A 14922-nucleotide genomic window follows, 5' to 3' on the forward strand; every position below is an offset into this window, starting at 1 on the left:
AAACCTGCTTATTTCTTTTTAGGTCTGGTCTACTGATGGCTTTAGCTGTCTTGTCAACCTCATGTTTTCCAGAAAAATCAGAGTGAAAATACATATATATTGAGAAGATTTACTCAACGCCCTTTGTGGCCATTGGTTTGTTCACATATGACTCAAAATATACTTCTTTACACCATAAAACAAGCATAGATCAACCTAAACCTTTACCTGACTTAACTTTCAGTGACTGTTTTTTGCTGTTGCACAGGTATAGAACCATCTTAAGAAAATAAATTAAACACCTCCCCAAAATTAAAACTTTTAAAACACTTTTATTTTCCAGTTACTTCCTGTACATATTTATAGTAGGTTGCTATTACAGTCTTCCATTTTTTTATATTTAATGTTTTTATTAAGCTTTTCTTGAATTTGTTTGTCAGACAACATAAAGCATATACATTCCAACACATGAGATTGCATAAACAATTGGTTGACAAATAACTCATCCAGCATAGGGGGTTTACCCCAATTAGCATCAATACAACTATGAGTTCAGTGCCTACAAAAATGAACATGTATCAATCATTTCAGGTGCTGTGTATGCAGATTCAGTACCATGAACTGCCAATAAGTGAGAAGAATAAATAAGACACCGCGTGAAGCACGGAAGACAATAGGTTACCAGACTATATAAAGAAAAAGAAAAAAAGGGAAAGAAAGGGGGTAACATACAAAATAAACAGTTGAACGGCTAAACAATCCTGCTGGAAACATTGCCCCATCTAAATTCAAACACGCCTCACTGACAATCTAACCTCTCATGTGAGGTGAAAATGGAGCACTAGTGATTAGCTGAGAGCACGAGCCATGAACAGGTCAGGAACATCAGAACACCCAGCGATTACATGTGCACTGCATTGCCCTGCCACTTGTTCATACAAAGTACCTAGTCACATGTGGTGATAGTACAGTTAGCAAGTCTATATTTTCAGGGTGGTCTGGTGTCAGACTTCGCCTCCAATCCCTCCAGATATTTGTCCCACTCTTTAAAACACTCTCTCACTCTCACCGTGCCAGAAGAAAGTGTTGTTGCAGTGATCTCCGCCTGCGACCATTTTAACGTATTGTTCAACCAGTCCCTAAAGGAGGGCATGCTCGCTGCCTTCCAGGCCATGGCACTACGCCATTTTGCCAGCAGCAAAGACAAATCTATAAAAGAGCATGCATGTTTGAACGGCTTCGGCCTAGCCATCAGTCCTAGCCGGAATACTTCAGGTTCCTTCTGCATGGCCCTTCAAGTCATTTCCGTCAGCCTAAGAAGCACCACCTCCCAGAGCAAAGAGCCTCATTTACAAAAATCTCTGACATATCAGCTCTGATGGGTCAGATTTCTTGTGCTGCCCTAAATTCCCCTAACACTGCCATGAATGCACTGTATTGACAATACAGAGCTCCATAGCGCACGTTTTCACAAATGAATTAGAAATTCTGATGCATCTGTGGTGCTAAACTCACACATTGCTGGACTAGTGTCAACAATGACGTTCATCCAGCAGTGCCAGGAAGCCCCTATTGAGAAAAGCCCTGCATCAGTTTTACATCTGATCTAAGCAGGCAATAAAATTCTAACATAGTGAAGTTGCAGAATGGCACAGTGAAAAATTGTAAGTTTCACTGCATCAGTTCTGTGTGGCTTTTCCTGCAGGATTGCCTACCTTGCATACATTATACCTGGAGCAGGTATAATGTGATGCAATGCTTTACAAACTGATGCATTGGGCCCAATCATCAGTTTGTAAAAGTTGAGCAGTGTAGAGCACTACTTGCACCACGTTGTGTCAAAAAAGAAATGAAGCAACGGTGGCGCAAAAAGACAATTGAGTACCGCCACACCATGTGCAGAAAATCGTTTCCATTTTCATTACATCTAGGGCATTTGATGAATGCCTCAGGATAGATGTCCTATCCGCCTCGGAGTTCAGTATGTGTCGAGAATATAATTAAATTGTGTGATTCTATACCTAGAAATCCTGGAAAGCCTTTTAACATATTCCAGATGTGCAGTCCACTTTTTGTCACTGAATATTGCACCCAAGCTCTGCTCATACTAGTCTTTTAGTGGCCACATGCTCAATCCCAATGGCTGCAACTGGGATACATAAAGGCAAGTGACTGCCGGCCAGTGTGCCCCGTGCGTTAGAATTACCTGTAATGAAAGAAATATGGTGGGTTGCACCTCAGTCGAGGGATGCTCTCTAAGTAGGTCAGTTACTATCAACTCTAGTGGTGTGTTATACAACCCTGTGTAATAATTCTGGAAGGCCTCATTAATCCCCCTGTGGGTGTTAACAAGCAGATCCTGATCACCTCAGATAGCCCTTATCAGGATACATGGATCTCTGATTTTTGGAGCCATGCCAACATTCTGCTTGCCTTTTTCCCCTCTGCATGTTGTCTGGAAGTGTAATTTCTAGATTCTAGGGTGCCCGAACGGTGTAGCAGCATTCGGTATTCACTCTGCCACCTGCTCAGATATCGACTGCCAGTTGTTGTACCACTGCCTCAATTTCAAGTGTATGCAGGCAGTCATCAAGATGACTCTGTTCACCCACCACAGTCCACTTTATTCCATGGGTTGTGTGTATGAAATGTCCCGCTATTACTACTTTGAAAGCATCCCTTGGCACTTGCTCATTGAATGTCATCCCACAATTTTCCGCAAAATTTACCCCTGAGTAAATGAGTATTCTCTATCCATTGGGTGCTGATCCCACCAAATATCCATCAGTGGCGAGTCGTTCATCCACTGGGCCAAATGTTGTGTTTCTGCTATCGATTGTGCTTCTGCCGGGGGCAAAGAGGACCGATCAATTTCTACATTTGGGACAATGTGCCAAGGGTTCACCAACGACACATCCCTGACTGCAGGCATCATAAACCTGCACATCGCTTCCTCTGCTCCTTGCATCAGGTCTCCAACATTGATGCATCCTCCATCCAAAAGGTACTTTTTTCAGTGGGACAAGGTTGGTCTCTGTATCCGACCTGTGCTCCATTGCAGTTGGCTTGACTTTTCAGATTTAACACCAGCCTAGGGCAACCAGATAGTCCAGGTTGGTGCTTAAAGCTTCTAAGCACAATGTTTGCAGATCTTCTTAAAAATAATATATCTCAACTTCTACTTATTGGCTTTTTGTTGTTTTGAACTTGTTTTGTTCATTAAATTATGGTCCACCATTGTAACCTGGTGTGGAATATTTTTTGTATAGTGTTTTCACTGTGTTAGTGTTTTATGTGTTGCACAAATACTTTATACATTGCCTCCTAAGTTGAGCCTGCCTGCTATGTGCCAAGCTACCAGAGAGTGAGCACAGGTTAATATATGGTGTGTCTATCTCACCCTGAGTAGGATTGTGATTACTGCTTGCCAACCTGAATCCCAATTTCTAACGCACCCAAGTCCCCATCCCAGGTCAAGGCTTGAAGAACTACCTCGCCAACAAACTGGCATCACAAAAGTGTGCAGAGCATAAAGTCCATGTTGGTACATGTGGGTACCCACATTTGCCAATGTACTTTAAAGCAAGCTTGCAGTTGATTGCCCAGCCTAAAAAAAACAGTGGCAATTGTTTGAGCACAGTGCTTACTTCTTCCCTTGTAGAGGTAGAGTACGATACCCCTATGTTGCCTAAGCCACACACCAACCTCAAAAAGGATATAAGCATCAAAAGTTAATGCACCATGTCTACAGTCATCAGAGTGATGTCAGTACCATTTCTTAGTTCCAGTTCAATCGGTGATAACTCATCAATTTCAAGACCATCCCTGGATTTCTGGGAGTCCCTATCACTCCTTGCCTAATCCATGACTGGGCGGGCTCTCAGCTCAATATCTTCCTCTACATTGCCCATTCTCTGGCTGTCTGTTGACGTGTGGGACGACTCTGCAGTTTCTTGAATCACCTACATCTGTGGACCTGGTAAGGGCCATCTTTCTGCTTTTGTCTGACAAATCCTTTCCTCCCTCCAATTCTAGCCAAGTGTGTACCTCAGCAGGTGTCTTGAAAAAATGCATGTTATCCCTACTGATTATCTGTAGTTTAGCTGGCTATAAGGAGGAGTCAGCAGAGATTAATTTGTTGCCGGCGATGTTTAATCATGAGGTAGAAGGTTCATTGCCTTGGTACCTCTGCTGAGTAATCCAGGAATTGTTTACGGTACAGTCCTCCACTTTCCATGGACCTTTGTTCCTGGAAGTTTGAAGGATGTGGTCTACAATTAAGGAAGCATGCAACCACAGGTCTGGGAGGTGTCCCTGGCACTAGAGCATATCCAGGTGCTCTCTGCACGCACTCAACAGAGACAAATGTAGACTGTTTATCATCCAGTACCGTCTCTACTATCCATTTCTCTAGCTACAGCTCCATGCTATGTCCCTCCACACATTCAGGAAGACCAATGATATGTATATTATTTCTGCATGATCTCCCTTCCTCATCATTTGCTTTGAAGCTGAGCAACTGGACTGCCTTCGGCCAGCCCTGCAGCTGCATCTGCATATCTTTTAACATAGGACGCACTGTGGCAAGCGCTGATGCAGTGTTTTGTACCCTGTCAGCAGGCTTCTTATGGTCCACACATCGCAGGCCAGCGGACATAGCTATCACATCAAGTTTGGGTTCAAGAGTGGCTTGAACCTCCTTTATGGCTTGGAGAATTGCCTCAAATTTCCCAGACTGCTCATACAGGGTGGTCACCAGTGTCCCAACGTGTGATGTAGCTTGTTCCTCCCCCATGTCCGTGCAGTCTTCCTGGTCTGGGATTTTCTCTCCTCGGGGCTTCCCCATCCTCTTGACAAGCTTTAATCAAGCAGAGGATGCCTGGGTCCCTAAAGTGAGTGATCCGGCATTCTCGAGGAGCGCTGTGCAGAAAAAGGGAGAACGGTGGGAAAAGTACAGCCTGCAACCAGGCAGATCTGGTAGGCTACCACAGTAACACATGTCCCTACAGCACATACCATACTTAATATCGTAGTTCGTGACTAGAAGTGGTATTAGACGGTTGGTGGGAGTAAGAACAGTGAGCGCTTCCTGGTGCTTCTTCCTAGCTAGGTTCACATCCCATCTGCTCGTCACTATCACATGTGCATGGCCCTTGCAGCCACTATCGATCCGCAGCTGTAGTGGAGAAAGAATTGTCTGCTCCGCACTGCTGGTGTGGTGGGGTGTCAACCTTGCTCCACTGGCCCTGGTAGAGTCCGGTGACTGCTCATCAGTTCATCACATAGGCTGCGCTGTCAGCGCCACTTCACTACTCAAGCATGGCATCACGGCATGAAGTCAGACTGCAGAAGGCCACCGGTGGGTGCTGCACCTATATTTGCTGTCCATGCCTCGTGAGCAATCCGCACAGATTTCAAGCCGTTCCCATTGATCCCTAAGTGAGAATCCTACTGGGGGAGGGGGAGGTGGGTATATAAATGTAGTGGATTAGTTAGGCAGGGCGATAACTGCAAAGCTTTTCATCTGTGTGGCCTACATAGCCACCTGCTAGGCCACGCCATCCCCGCAGTCTTCCATAGCATGAAGTTAATGGAAAGCCACATTGTTGACTAATCTTCATAAACCACCATTCTGACCTATTTATTAATCTTCTGAAAATCATAAGTGTATATTCAAATGTTTATGTTGAACTACCCACCACCCCTCCCCCCTCAGCTTTGTGAAGGACAATTTAAAGTTGTTGCATCTGAGTCAAGAGGAACATTTGGTAACAATTTGAGATACTGCAGGTTGCGAAGACTTGAAGCAGTTGAATATAACTACAGAGGGAAATCTAGTAACTACCAAAGTACTGTAATTTTGGGAAAGATGGTTGAAGCAGTTGCATCTGACTTGAGAGAGGCATGCAGTAACTGATAGTGGTACTGTAGATTTGGGAATATCTTGTCAGATTCAACTTTCCAAAAACTCACAGTAAAAATGTACATATATGGAATATTGGTCAAATGTCTTCACTAATTGATGTATTCAACTTTTATTAGCATTTTGCTTCCTCCTACCACAATGAACAGCAGAAAACAATTCAGCCATACACTGTCCTCACTGGAAGCAAACATAATTTGGTATCACACATACATACCTCCCTATTAAAAAGCATTAAAAAAAATAATATTAGGGACTTGTACCAGAGACTTTTAGTACCTATTTATATTAAGGCGTTAGCACGTCTTAACTAATTAAATTATTTATAAAATGTTTAATATTGACTCATCATCAAAACCAGCTTTTAAATACTTATTTATCCTACGGCAAAAGCCCAAATCTTAAGCATAGCAAAAGTGAATTTGCAAATGTATATGTTGTAGTCACACCCCATTTCAAGCAATTGCATCTGACATGAGAAGGACAGCTATGCCCAGATTTTCCAAATCTTTGCTCTGTTCCTCACATCATGTAAGATAACACAAAGAAGATGCAAAGGCTTCAGTAGTATTTACAAAGCCACGCAAAGGGTGATTTGCCCAGTCTTGCATGGCTTTGTAAACAAGTGTAACACAATGAGGCGGCTTGTGCTGTGTTACGTTAAATTTTGAGCTGAGAGGCATTCCATGGGTGGAGCATGGGCACTCCCCTGTATTCATCCATGGATTTGATGCAACTTCAGGTTAACAAAGGTGTGTAAACCCGGGACTGCGTAAGATCGGTAAGCCTCCTATTAGATGGCGTAACAAGGAGAAACATTTTCTTTTCTTTTAATTGTTGCCTCTGCCTATGTGTGGTGCATTTTGCATCATGCATAGAAAGTGGAAATACCTTTTTGGATTGGTTTTGTACAAGAAGGCATACCTTCCTGTACAAAAACTCTCCTGCCCGTAACACAGACACCGTTGCACTATGTTGCAAGGGTGCCTCCTTAGGCGCTAGGCAGCACACAGCATGCCACCACAAGTACAGAGAAGAAATGCAGCATACCTTTGTAATTATGGAGTATTTTTGCTTTCTACCCTTCACACAACACTGCTCAGCAAGTGCCCCTTCTGCTCTGCGTGAAATAATAGTAAATAGGCCCTTGAATAATTGTTGCTTTATGAAAAGCTGTTCAAGCAATTCCATCTGACTTAAGTTACATTTAATAAGAGCTTTAAATACTGCAGGTTGTGCATGTCTTGTTACCCTCAAGTTTACTAAAAATTCATATTGAAAATCCATACATATGTAAATGCAGAAGTATTATGTTCGGATTTGTTTACTGATCAGTTTCTTCAACCTTTTACTTCCTCGTAACACAGCCCACAGCAGTAGATTAGCATAGGAAATCTATTGGTTGTTTTCACTATAATCAGATTTATTTTGTTTATTCCCATAAACACATACAGTTAAAAATGTGTTGGCAGTTGTAATTACTAATGGTCGCTAGTAGTTATGTGTAGTAGAATGACGTTACAGTCTTTAATAACAATAAAGACATTTATTGATGTATGAAATAATGGCTCAACATCATTAACCAGCTTTAACATATTTATTTAGCCTGCATAAAACCAGTATAGATCACTTGAATAGCAAATGCATCTATGTAAATGTGTATGTTGAGACCATACCCTTCAGCTTTGTGAGGGACTTTTCCAGGAGTTGGTTGTCACTCTAGATGGACTTCTAGTAACGCCTTTTGGCACTGCTTCCAAGTAGGAGATTTTTCAAGCAGTTGCTTTTAAATCAAGAGGGACATGAAGTAATGACTTGAGGAACTGCATCTTTGTAAAATACTTTTAAAGGAGTTCTTTTGATTCAAGAGAGACATCTAGTAATGTCTTACCGGACTGATGTCTTGTTAGCGACTTCAAGCAGCTGCCCCCAGCTTGAGAGGGGCATGTGGTGATAATGTGAGACAATGCAGCTATGTTAAAGCCAGACCTATTGGTTTTGCCAATGCTTGTTGACTATAGAATATCTATATATATATTGCTTTACTGTACATCTGTGGTGCTTTACTGTATTCACACTGGAGGTGAAGGTTGCACAAAAATATCAACTTTGTATTAGTTCTACCTAGAAATCAAAGAGCCTCATTTACAAGAATGTGATACATTAGCACCGAATCATCAGATTTATTGCGCTGCCCTGCGACCCCTACCAACGCCAAGGATGTGCTGCATATACAATACAGAGCTCCATGGCACACGTTTCCACAGATGCGTAAGAAGTTCTGACGCATCTGTGGCGCTAAAATGACGCATTGCTAGGCTAGTGTTAAAAAAAGAAATGATGCTTCTTCAGCAATGCGAGGAGGCCACAATAGACAAAAGTCCTGCATCAGTTTAGCTCCTTGTCTGAGCAGGCATTACATTTTTGGCGCAGTGAAGTCGCCGAACACAGTGAAATCTTGTAAATCTCAAATGCTTACTTTGCATACATTAATCGTGGCAGTATAATGTGGCACAAGGCTTTACAAACTGGTGCAAATGTCCCATTGTGCCAGTTTGTAAATGTGGCATACTGTAGGGGACTGCTTTGAGCCAACGCTGCATCAAAAAAATGATGCAACACTGGCACTGGAGGCTTGTAAATAAGCCCCAAAGTCTCTCTTCCTAGGTTTAAAAAGGTCCAGAGTGCAAATATGATATTAATTCGGACCTATTTGCATCTTTCATATTCTTTGGATGTTGCAGCATTTTGTTGAGTTAGATCTCAATATGATTCAAGCTTTGAACTACACTGCTGGGCAAAGGTAATTATTTTGCTAGCTAGCTTGTATATTAAAGGATCCCTCAAACAGAAGGCCCATTTAGAGACAATTATTCTACTCCTGGCAGAAGAAGAGGGTGGTGGAGAAATCTGCTTGGGCTAATTTACTAAAACCAACTGACAAGTCTCGTAATGATCTTTGTAGCAGAAAAAAAGGAGGATTCCAGGCACCAGTCACAGAAGGGGCTCCCGTGTGAAAAAAATGATTACTGTGTAATTTGGCGGAGGGGCTAAAGTTTCTGAAAGGCCTTTTACTGATCAAAGATTGATTTTGCTCACTTGAAAATTCTCAGGATGCTGTGCAGGGGGATGTGCCAGTGGTGCAGATGTGGAAAACTAATGTGGCATCTTTGGAATGGGCAGAACTGTGAACTTTCTAGAACTATCCGTCTATACTTGTAAACTCCTTGCACAATGGAGAGACTGTGAGCAGCAATGGGAACTAAATAAGAAACGAAAGGAAGGACCCTATGTGGATGAACCAGTCTGGAGTGGTGGGACACTTTGGACTTGTTCTTAGTTGGACTCTGTTTGACCTGTGTATCCAGGGCAGTTGGAACTAGCCACTCCCTCCTTCTGGTAGCAATAGAGCGCATACTCTGGGAGAGCGTTTCTTGACACTTCTGTGGACTGGTTTGTTGGAGGGTACTACTATAAAGTGACAACCTGCCTCCTTCTGGACAGACAGGTGCTACACACGTTACCGGGATGCTGTGGTACTCAAGGAGTGCAGGCAATATAACCTAGCTTGAAGATCATGGGGTGCTGCTGAAGAAAAACCTAAGGGAAAAGGAGTTTAACAGGATCCAAGACTGAACAGTGGGTCCTGGGCAACATGCAGCTTCCTCCTGATAGAAACAGAGAGCTGGTTGCTGAACCTGCAAAATAAGCCCTAAAACGTGGCAGAGGACCTAAAGGGGCAAAAGGGAAGGCTCTGGGCTCTCTCCCATTGCAAGTTGAGTAGTTAAAAATTCCCAAAACGTACACATTAGCTGACACTAACACCACTGATTGCAGGACTGTGCCCATAGGAGCAAAACACAAGAAAAACCCATTCAAATGGCCAAATTTGGGAAACAATACTTTGCTTTGCAACTGCTACTCATACACAGCATTCCTGGACAACACCATATCGAGGAATTCTCAAGCAGAATTTACTGCATGCCACCAGGGAGCCCATAAAACTGTGGGGCCAGGGACCTAGCAATTTAATTTGCACTGGCATGATGCGCATACCTGGTTCTAAACCTCCAAGTGGGAGGGCCAGTGTTCTTGGGAAGAGAACACCATGCAGCCGAAAAGATACCCACCCCCCCTATCCTGGAGAAGTGGAAAGCCAGTTACTTTTCTCCCATACTGCAGCTTGCAGGCAGGAGAGAAAGAAGACACGCGGGCTTCTCTGCTGGCACCAACCATTCTTCTGGGAGGAGAGCAGAGCCAGCTCGGCTTGGCTCATGCGGTCTTGAGTTCCTGCACAACCCACCAGCATTATGCAGGTACTCCAGATGAGGGAAGGGAGCACCCAGTTTTAAAATAAGAAACTGGAAGGAAGACGCCATCCAGGTTGTGGGACACAGAAACATCTGTATATCCGTGTACCATCAAAGGCAGTGCTACGTCTCTGTGACACTGTGACAATCACCCCATAAACCCCTACAGTTAGCTCCCAAAATTTACATATTTGGCTCACTGTGTTTCAGGTGGCCAGGGGCACTGCAGGAGACTTCTTGTTGGGGTGGGGCTACCCAGAAGCAGCAATGAACCCAATGAGCTTTCAAATATTTTCAGTCATTGTACTGCTTGTCTAGTCTGGGTGTAGCATAGCCTAGACATTAGGTGGTATATATTTCTGAAAACCCTTTTTGCATGAGCAAGCCCATGGATAACTCTCGATGATGCTTATAAATGGGTAAGGTTTTAGAGGAATCATTCTTTTTAAAATTACTGTTCCAAACTTTGGTTTATCTGCAGGAGTTTTCAAAGGATCTGGAAGATGCTAGTTACAATGTTCAGCTAAAAAGAACAAAGGTTGCTGGGAATTATTGTATTGTGACTGCATTTGATGAGCGTGCTTTTAGAATACAAATGAGGTTGCTCTGCCTAGAGAACAAAGAGTCTAACTGGTGAGGTTGAACACATGTTTTAAGGTTTCCATTGCTTGTACTCTGTGCATGCAATCCCTATAAAGGCTTACAAATTCATTGCTATCCATTCAGTTTTGTGCATGAAAACACACTGTGTTCATTCGTATGAATAAAGGCAGAGCAGATGAGTCTGCCTGTCATGCTTCAGAAAACAAAAGAGGGAGGAGTATCTGCTGCAAGAGCATTTCACAATAAATAGTGAGATGTGGTAAAATATTGAGATCAGTAAAAATATAAATGTTTGAGGGGAGAATAGAAAGGCAGGATCACAAAAGTGGATAGGTGATGCAGGATGTGATGTTGTTTCTCTCTCCTCCTCCACTGACATGCTTTAGGCTGCCTTGCGCCAACACACACACACTTACACCATGGTGCAAGGGTGTGTGATGCCACAATAGGTTATGTACTACTATGGTTCATTTCCAGTAGAAAATACTATGCCTAGACACAGTTTCCCACTTTTGTATGTAAGCTGCACAGTGCGGCACACATGCGAAGTACAGAACACATGCAATGTTGGAAATGTTTTGAGAAAAGAAAGCTTCCTCAGACTTTATGCCAGCCTCAAAGAGGTATATAGTTGTGGTCTCAATCCCTTCCGACCAAATGTAATAGTATAGATTTGCATCAAACCCATGGTGATTGAATGTGAACGCCTGTATAACATCCATCGAATGCCCCCTTAATACAAAGTATTGCAAAGTAGTGGTTTACGGTTCCAAAGCAAGCCATGATTAGTGTTAGAAAATACAGTAAAGAGCACTGCAACGCTTTGCACTCCATTTGCATCACTTTTGTGATGCAAATAAGGCACAACGTTTTAGTAAAATTACGCCTATGTGATGACGCATTAACGAATGCTTTCTGAGTAGGGGAAAAAGGAAGGATCATACGGATGGTCTTAGTATGTGCCGGTACAAGCTGATTGATGTGACGTGGCTGATTTCATTTATCCCTTGGGTGCTATATGCCCTTGTTTACTTACTGCACTAACTGTAGTATAAGCTGTTAAAATGCTCCAATGCGAAACGAGTGAGGATTTTTTAAGGTGGGGTAAATAATGGAATTTACTTTTAGGTCAGCATAAAGGTGTTTCTCTGGGATGGTTGTGCTTCAATCCTTATTCAGAAAACAAAACTTAAGGACACACACACAGAATATTGGCAGAAAGTATAGACATGCACCCATGGAAACGATCAAGTTATGTGGATGGATTTGTGCAAAAAATGATAGGCTAATCCGCAGTACCTACAGAGGCTGAATTAATAACTCCTGAAATAAATATATTTTATTGTTTTCTGCTTTTATTATTTTTGCTTAGAAACACGATGGTCAGTTTACCATTATTCAGCTGGTCGGGATGTTGAGGGGCATTGGATCTGGCATGAAATATCTCTCTGACCTGGGATATGTTCACCGAGACTTAGCAGCAAGAAACATTCTAGTGAACAGCAACCTGGTCTGCAAAGTATCTGACTTCGGCCTCTCGCGGATCTTGGAAGATGACCCAGACGCAGCCTACACCACTACTGTAAGTCAGCTCCCTTGATATTTAAGGCTCGGTTTGTGGTATCATCTATGGTGATTCAGTATGGAACAGTTTGAGGAGACTTGGCTGCTGGTTAGGAACAGTTTGGTGAGACTTGGCTACTGCTAGGCTTTGTGCGAATGTAGCGAATGGTTGTCGATGTCAGCCAATGGAGATCTGAACTCTAGTGACCATTTAGCCAACAGTGTGTATATCACGGTCAGTAGTTTTCCATGTTTCTTGTTTAGGTACCTTACCCATCTTCTAGAGGATGACTAGTAGCTCAGATGTCAGTCCTAGCGCTCGTGTACTTCCTGTCAATACAACAATAAAGAGACCTGCTGAATTATTGAAGTCGATGCCTGCCCCTTCATACCTGAATTTTGATCAGTTCACACTGGCCTCTTACCCACTGTCAAATAATAGTGACTACTGATTATTGACTATCTGTATTTCAGGTGAACTGGGAGTAAAAGTATCTCTAAAACATTTTTGAAGAAGTACAAGGTACTGTCAGTTCTTGACTATATTTTCTCACCATCATAGTTGTATCTCAAATTAGTTATGACCAATCGACGTGTAATTGTTTTCCCTTTTCGAAATAGGGTAAACATTTTTAATAAATTGGTATACCAGGTTTTTGTATAGATGATGTTGACGGATATATTTATCAAGCATGCTGCTGTCAAAGACTGGGGGTACTGATGAGAAGAGTAAATTACAAGGAAATAAAGACAGGTGCTTAGTGAGAATAAATAAAAATCAAGGCTTTAAGTATATTCATGAAGGTTAGGATAGGAAAACTTTGACAAAGCTGGGCCCAGCAACAAGAAAGACGAACCTTCTGTTTAGAACATAGATGTACATTATGTTATCAAGAACCACTTAGAAATAGCTTGTATCTCACCGGAAGCTATTTTTAGTGAAAGGAGAAACACAAATATTAAATCAGGTAGAACTTGCTGGCCAAGACGATGGCCGTTGCCTGTTGAGCATCGAACTCCCACTCGCCACTTCAAACAAGATGATAAAAAGAACATCGTGATTCAGTCTCGTTTTGCCATCCCTCTTTACCGCCATTGGAGACTCGGCGGCCGTTCTTCTTCACTCTGGGACACTCCCTTCCCCATCCCTTCTAAACTACCTAAGGCCATCTCCCACCCACAAACCAAAAAATGTAGCTTTCCTGGCTTTTAAGCTGTAGTAGTTTGTTTCAGTCTCTTAGCACCGCTCAACCTTCCTGGGCTTTGGTAAATATTATTAATATAACAGCGTGATCTGCATCTTCTGGATCTTCTGGTAATTGTGCTCGTTGAAGAATGACACCAGGAAAGCGACATTTGGAGGATAAACCTAAGTGAACCTAAAGATTAGAACTTGAATGGGGAAAATAATCACTCATACATCACTTATGGTGGAAGAGGCGTTAAACGAGACACATCATTAGCAGGTCTCTTTTTTTTTTTTTAAAGGATGCTGCCCTTCGTAAAAAAAATGGTGTTTACCACTGCAGGGCGTGCTTCAATTATGTCTAAGCGAAAGAAACAGAACGGGAACTGCAGTCCCATATGTAGTTTATTCAGAGCAGAAGGGCAGTGGCACAATGGGTAGAATCAGTAGCAATTTAAGTGAAACAATTGTGACTCTGGCTCCGAGGATGTACTGCAGGTGCACAGTGCTGAACTCTGCACTCATTAATGTAAAGCAGGAAGCCTAAGAGCAAACCCAATCTGATGTTTTGTCCGCTGAGGAAAGTGTGGTGTGGCAGAAGCAGTTCTAATACTTCTTTCTGAGCTGGATGCCAAAGAACATCTGCCTCTTGATATAGCTGGATCTATCAGCATCCTCAAGTGACTCAGCCCCGGATGGCGTGGTTCCCACGCTTTCTACTGAAGAACGAGAAAATCATTTCTCCCTGACAACAGCACTGCTGTTCAAACCATATACTTTCTCATCTGGATGTTGGCATCACCCTGTTCCATGGACTACCAGGCTCCATACTGACCCTTTTTTAAGATATCGTACATGCTGAAGCATACTCCACTAAGGACCTGAAGAAAAATGATTGCATCATCCCAACACTGATGCAACTCCACTGGCTCCATCCAGTGGAGTTGCATAGCTGGCACCATCTAAAAAACTAGTTTCATTATTTAACAACCTGTAATGACCAGCATACTAACTCGCTGGATTAAATGCATAGCATACACCTCTGTAGATATGCCTTCAAGTTTGACACCATTGGAATAGAGATAAATAGGTTCAAAAATAAAAAATAACAGGTAAAGGTCTCATCCACATATGCACATAGGGTCTGAAACAACATTTCTGTATCCATCAGCGCTTCCCCATCCTGCTTCAATTTAGGAAAGAACTGACACACTACCTCTTTAAAGAGCACCACATCACAAAGTACCCATCCTCCTCCACTCTCAGGGCCGTGTTCACAAACTGCATTCTGTAGTACATTTTGTAGTGTCACAAAACATACTACAAAATGCTATTCGTAAACCTAGGTGTTGAGTTTA

General features: G+C 42.6%; 1 protein-coding gene and 1 long non-coding RNA gene across 3 annotated transcripts in view; one reads left to right on the forward strand and one right to left on the reverse strand.

The window, feature by feature from the left end:
• EPHA8 (EPH receptor A8) overlaps window positions 1–14922 on the forward strand; it is a 1152754-nt gene that overhangs the window by 1102194 nt on the left and 35638 nt on the right. The window contains exon 13 of the mRNA XM_069240710.1: window positions 12188–12397. Within this exon, the coding sequence (XP_069096811.1) occupies window positions 12188–12397 (210 nt within the window). The remainder of the gene's footprint in view (window positions 1–12187; window positions 12398–14922) is intronic.
• The window catches only part of LOC138300869 (uncharacterized), a 339248-nt gene that overhangs the window by 87609 nt on the left and 236717 nt on the right, over window positions 1–14922 (reverse strand). The window lies entirely within an intron of this gene.

This window comes from Pleurodeles waltl, chromosome 6 (genome assembly GCF_031143425.1).
Source record: "Pleurodeles waltl isolate 20211129_DDA chromosome 6, aPleWal1.hap1.20221129, whole genome shotgun sequence".
Taxonomy (NCBI): domain Eukaryota; kingdom Metazoa; phylum Chordata; class Amphibia; order Caudata; family Salamandridae; genus Pleurodeles; species Pleurodeles waltl.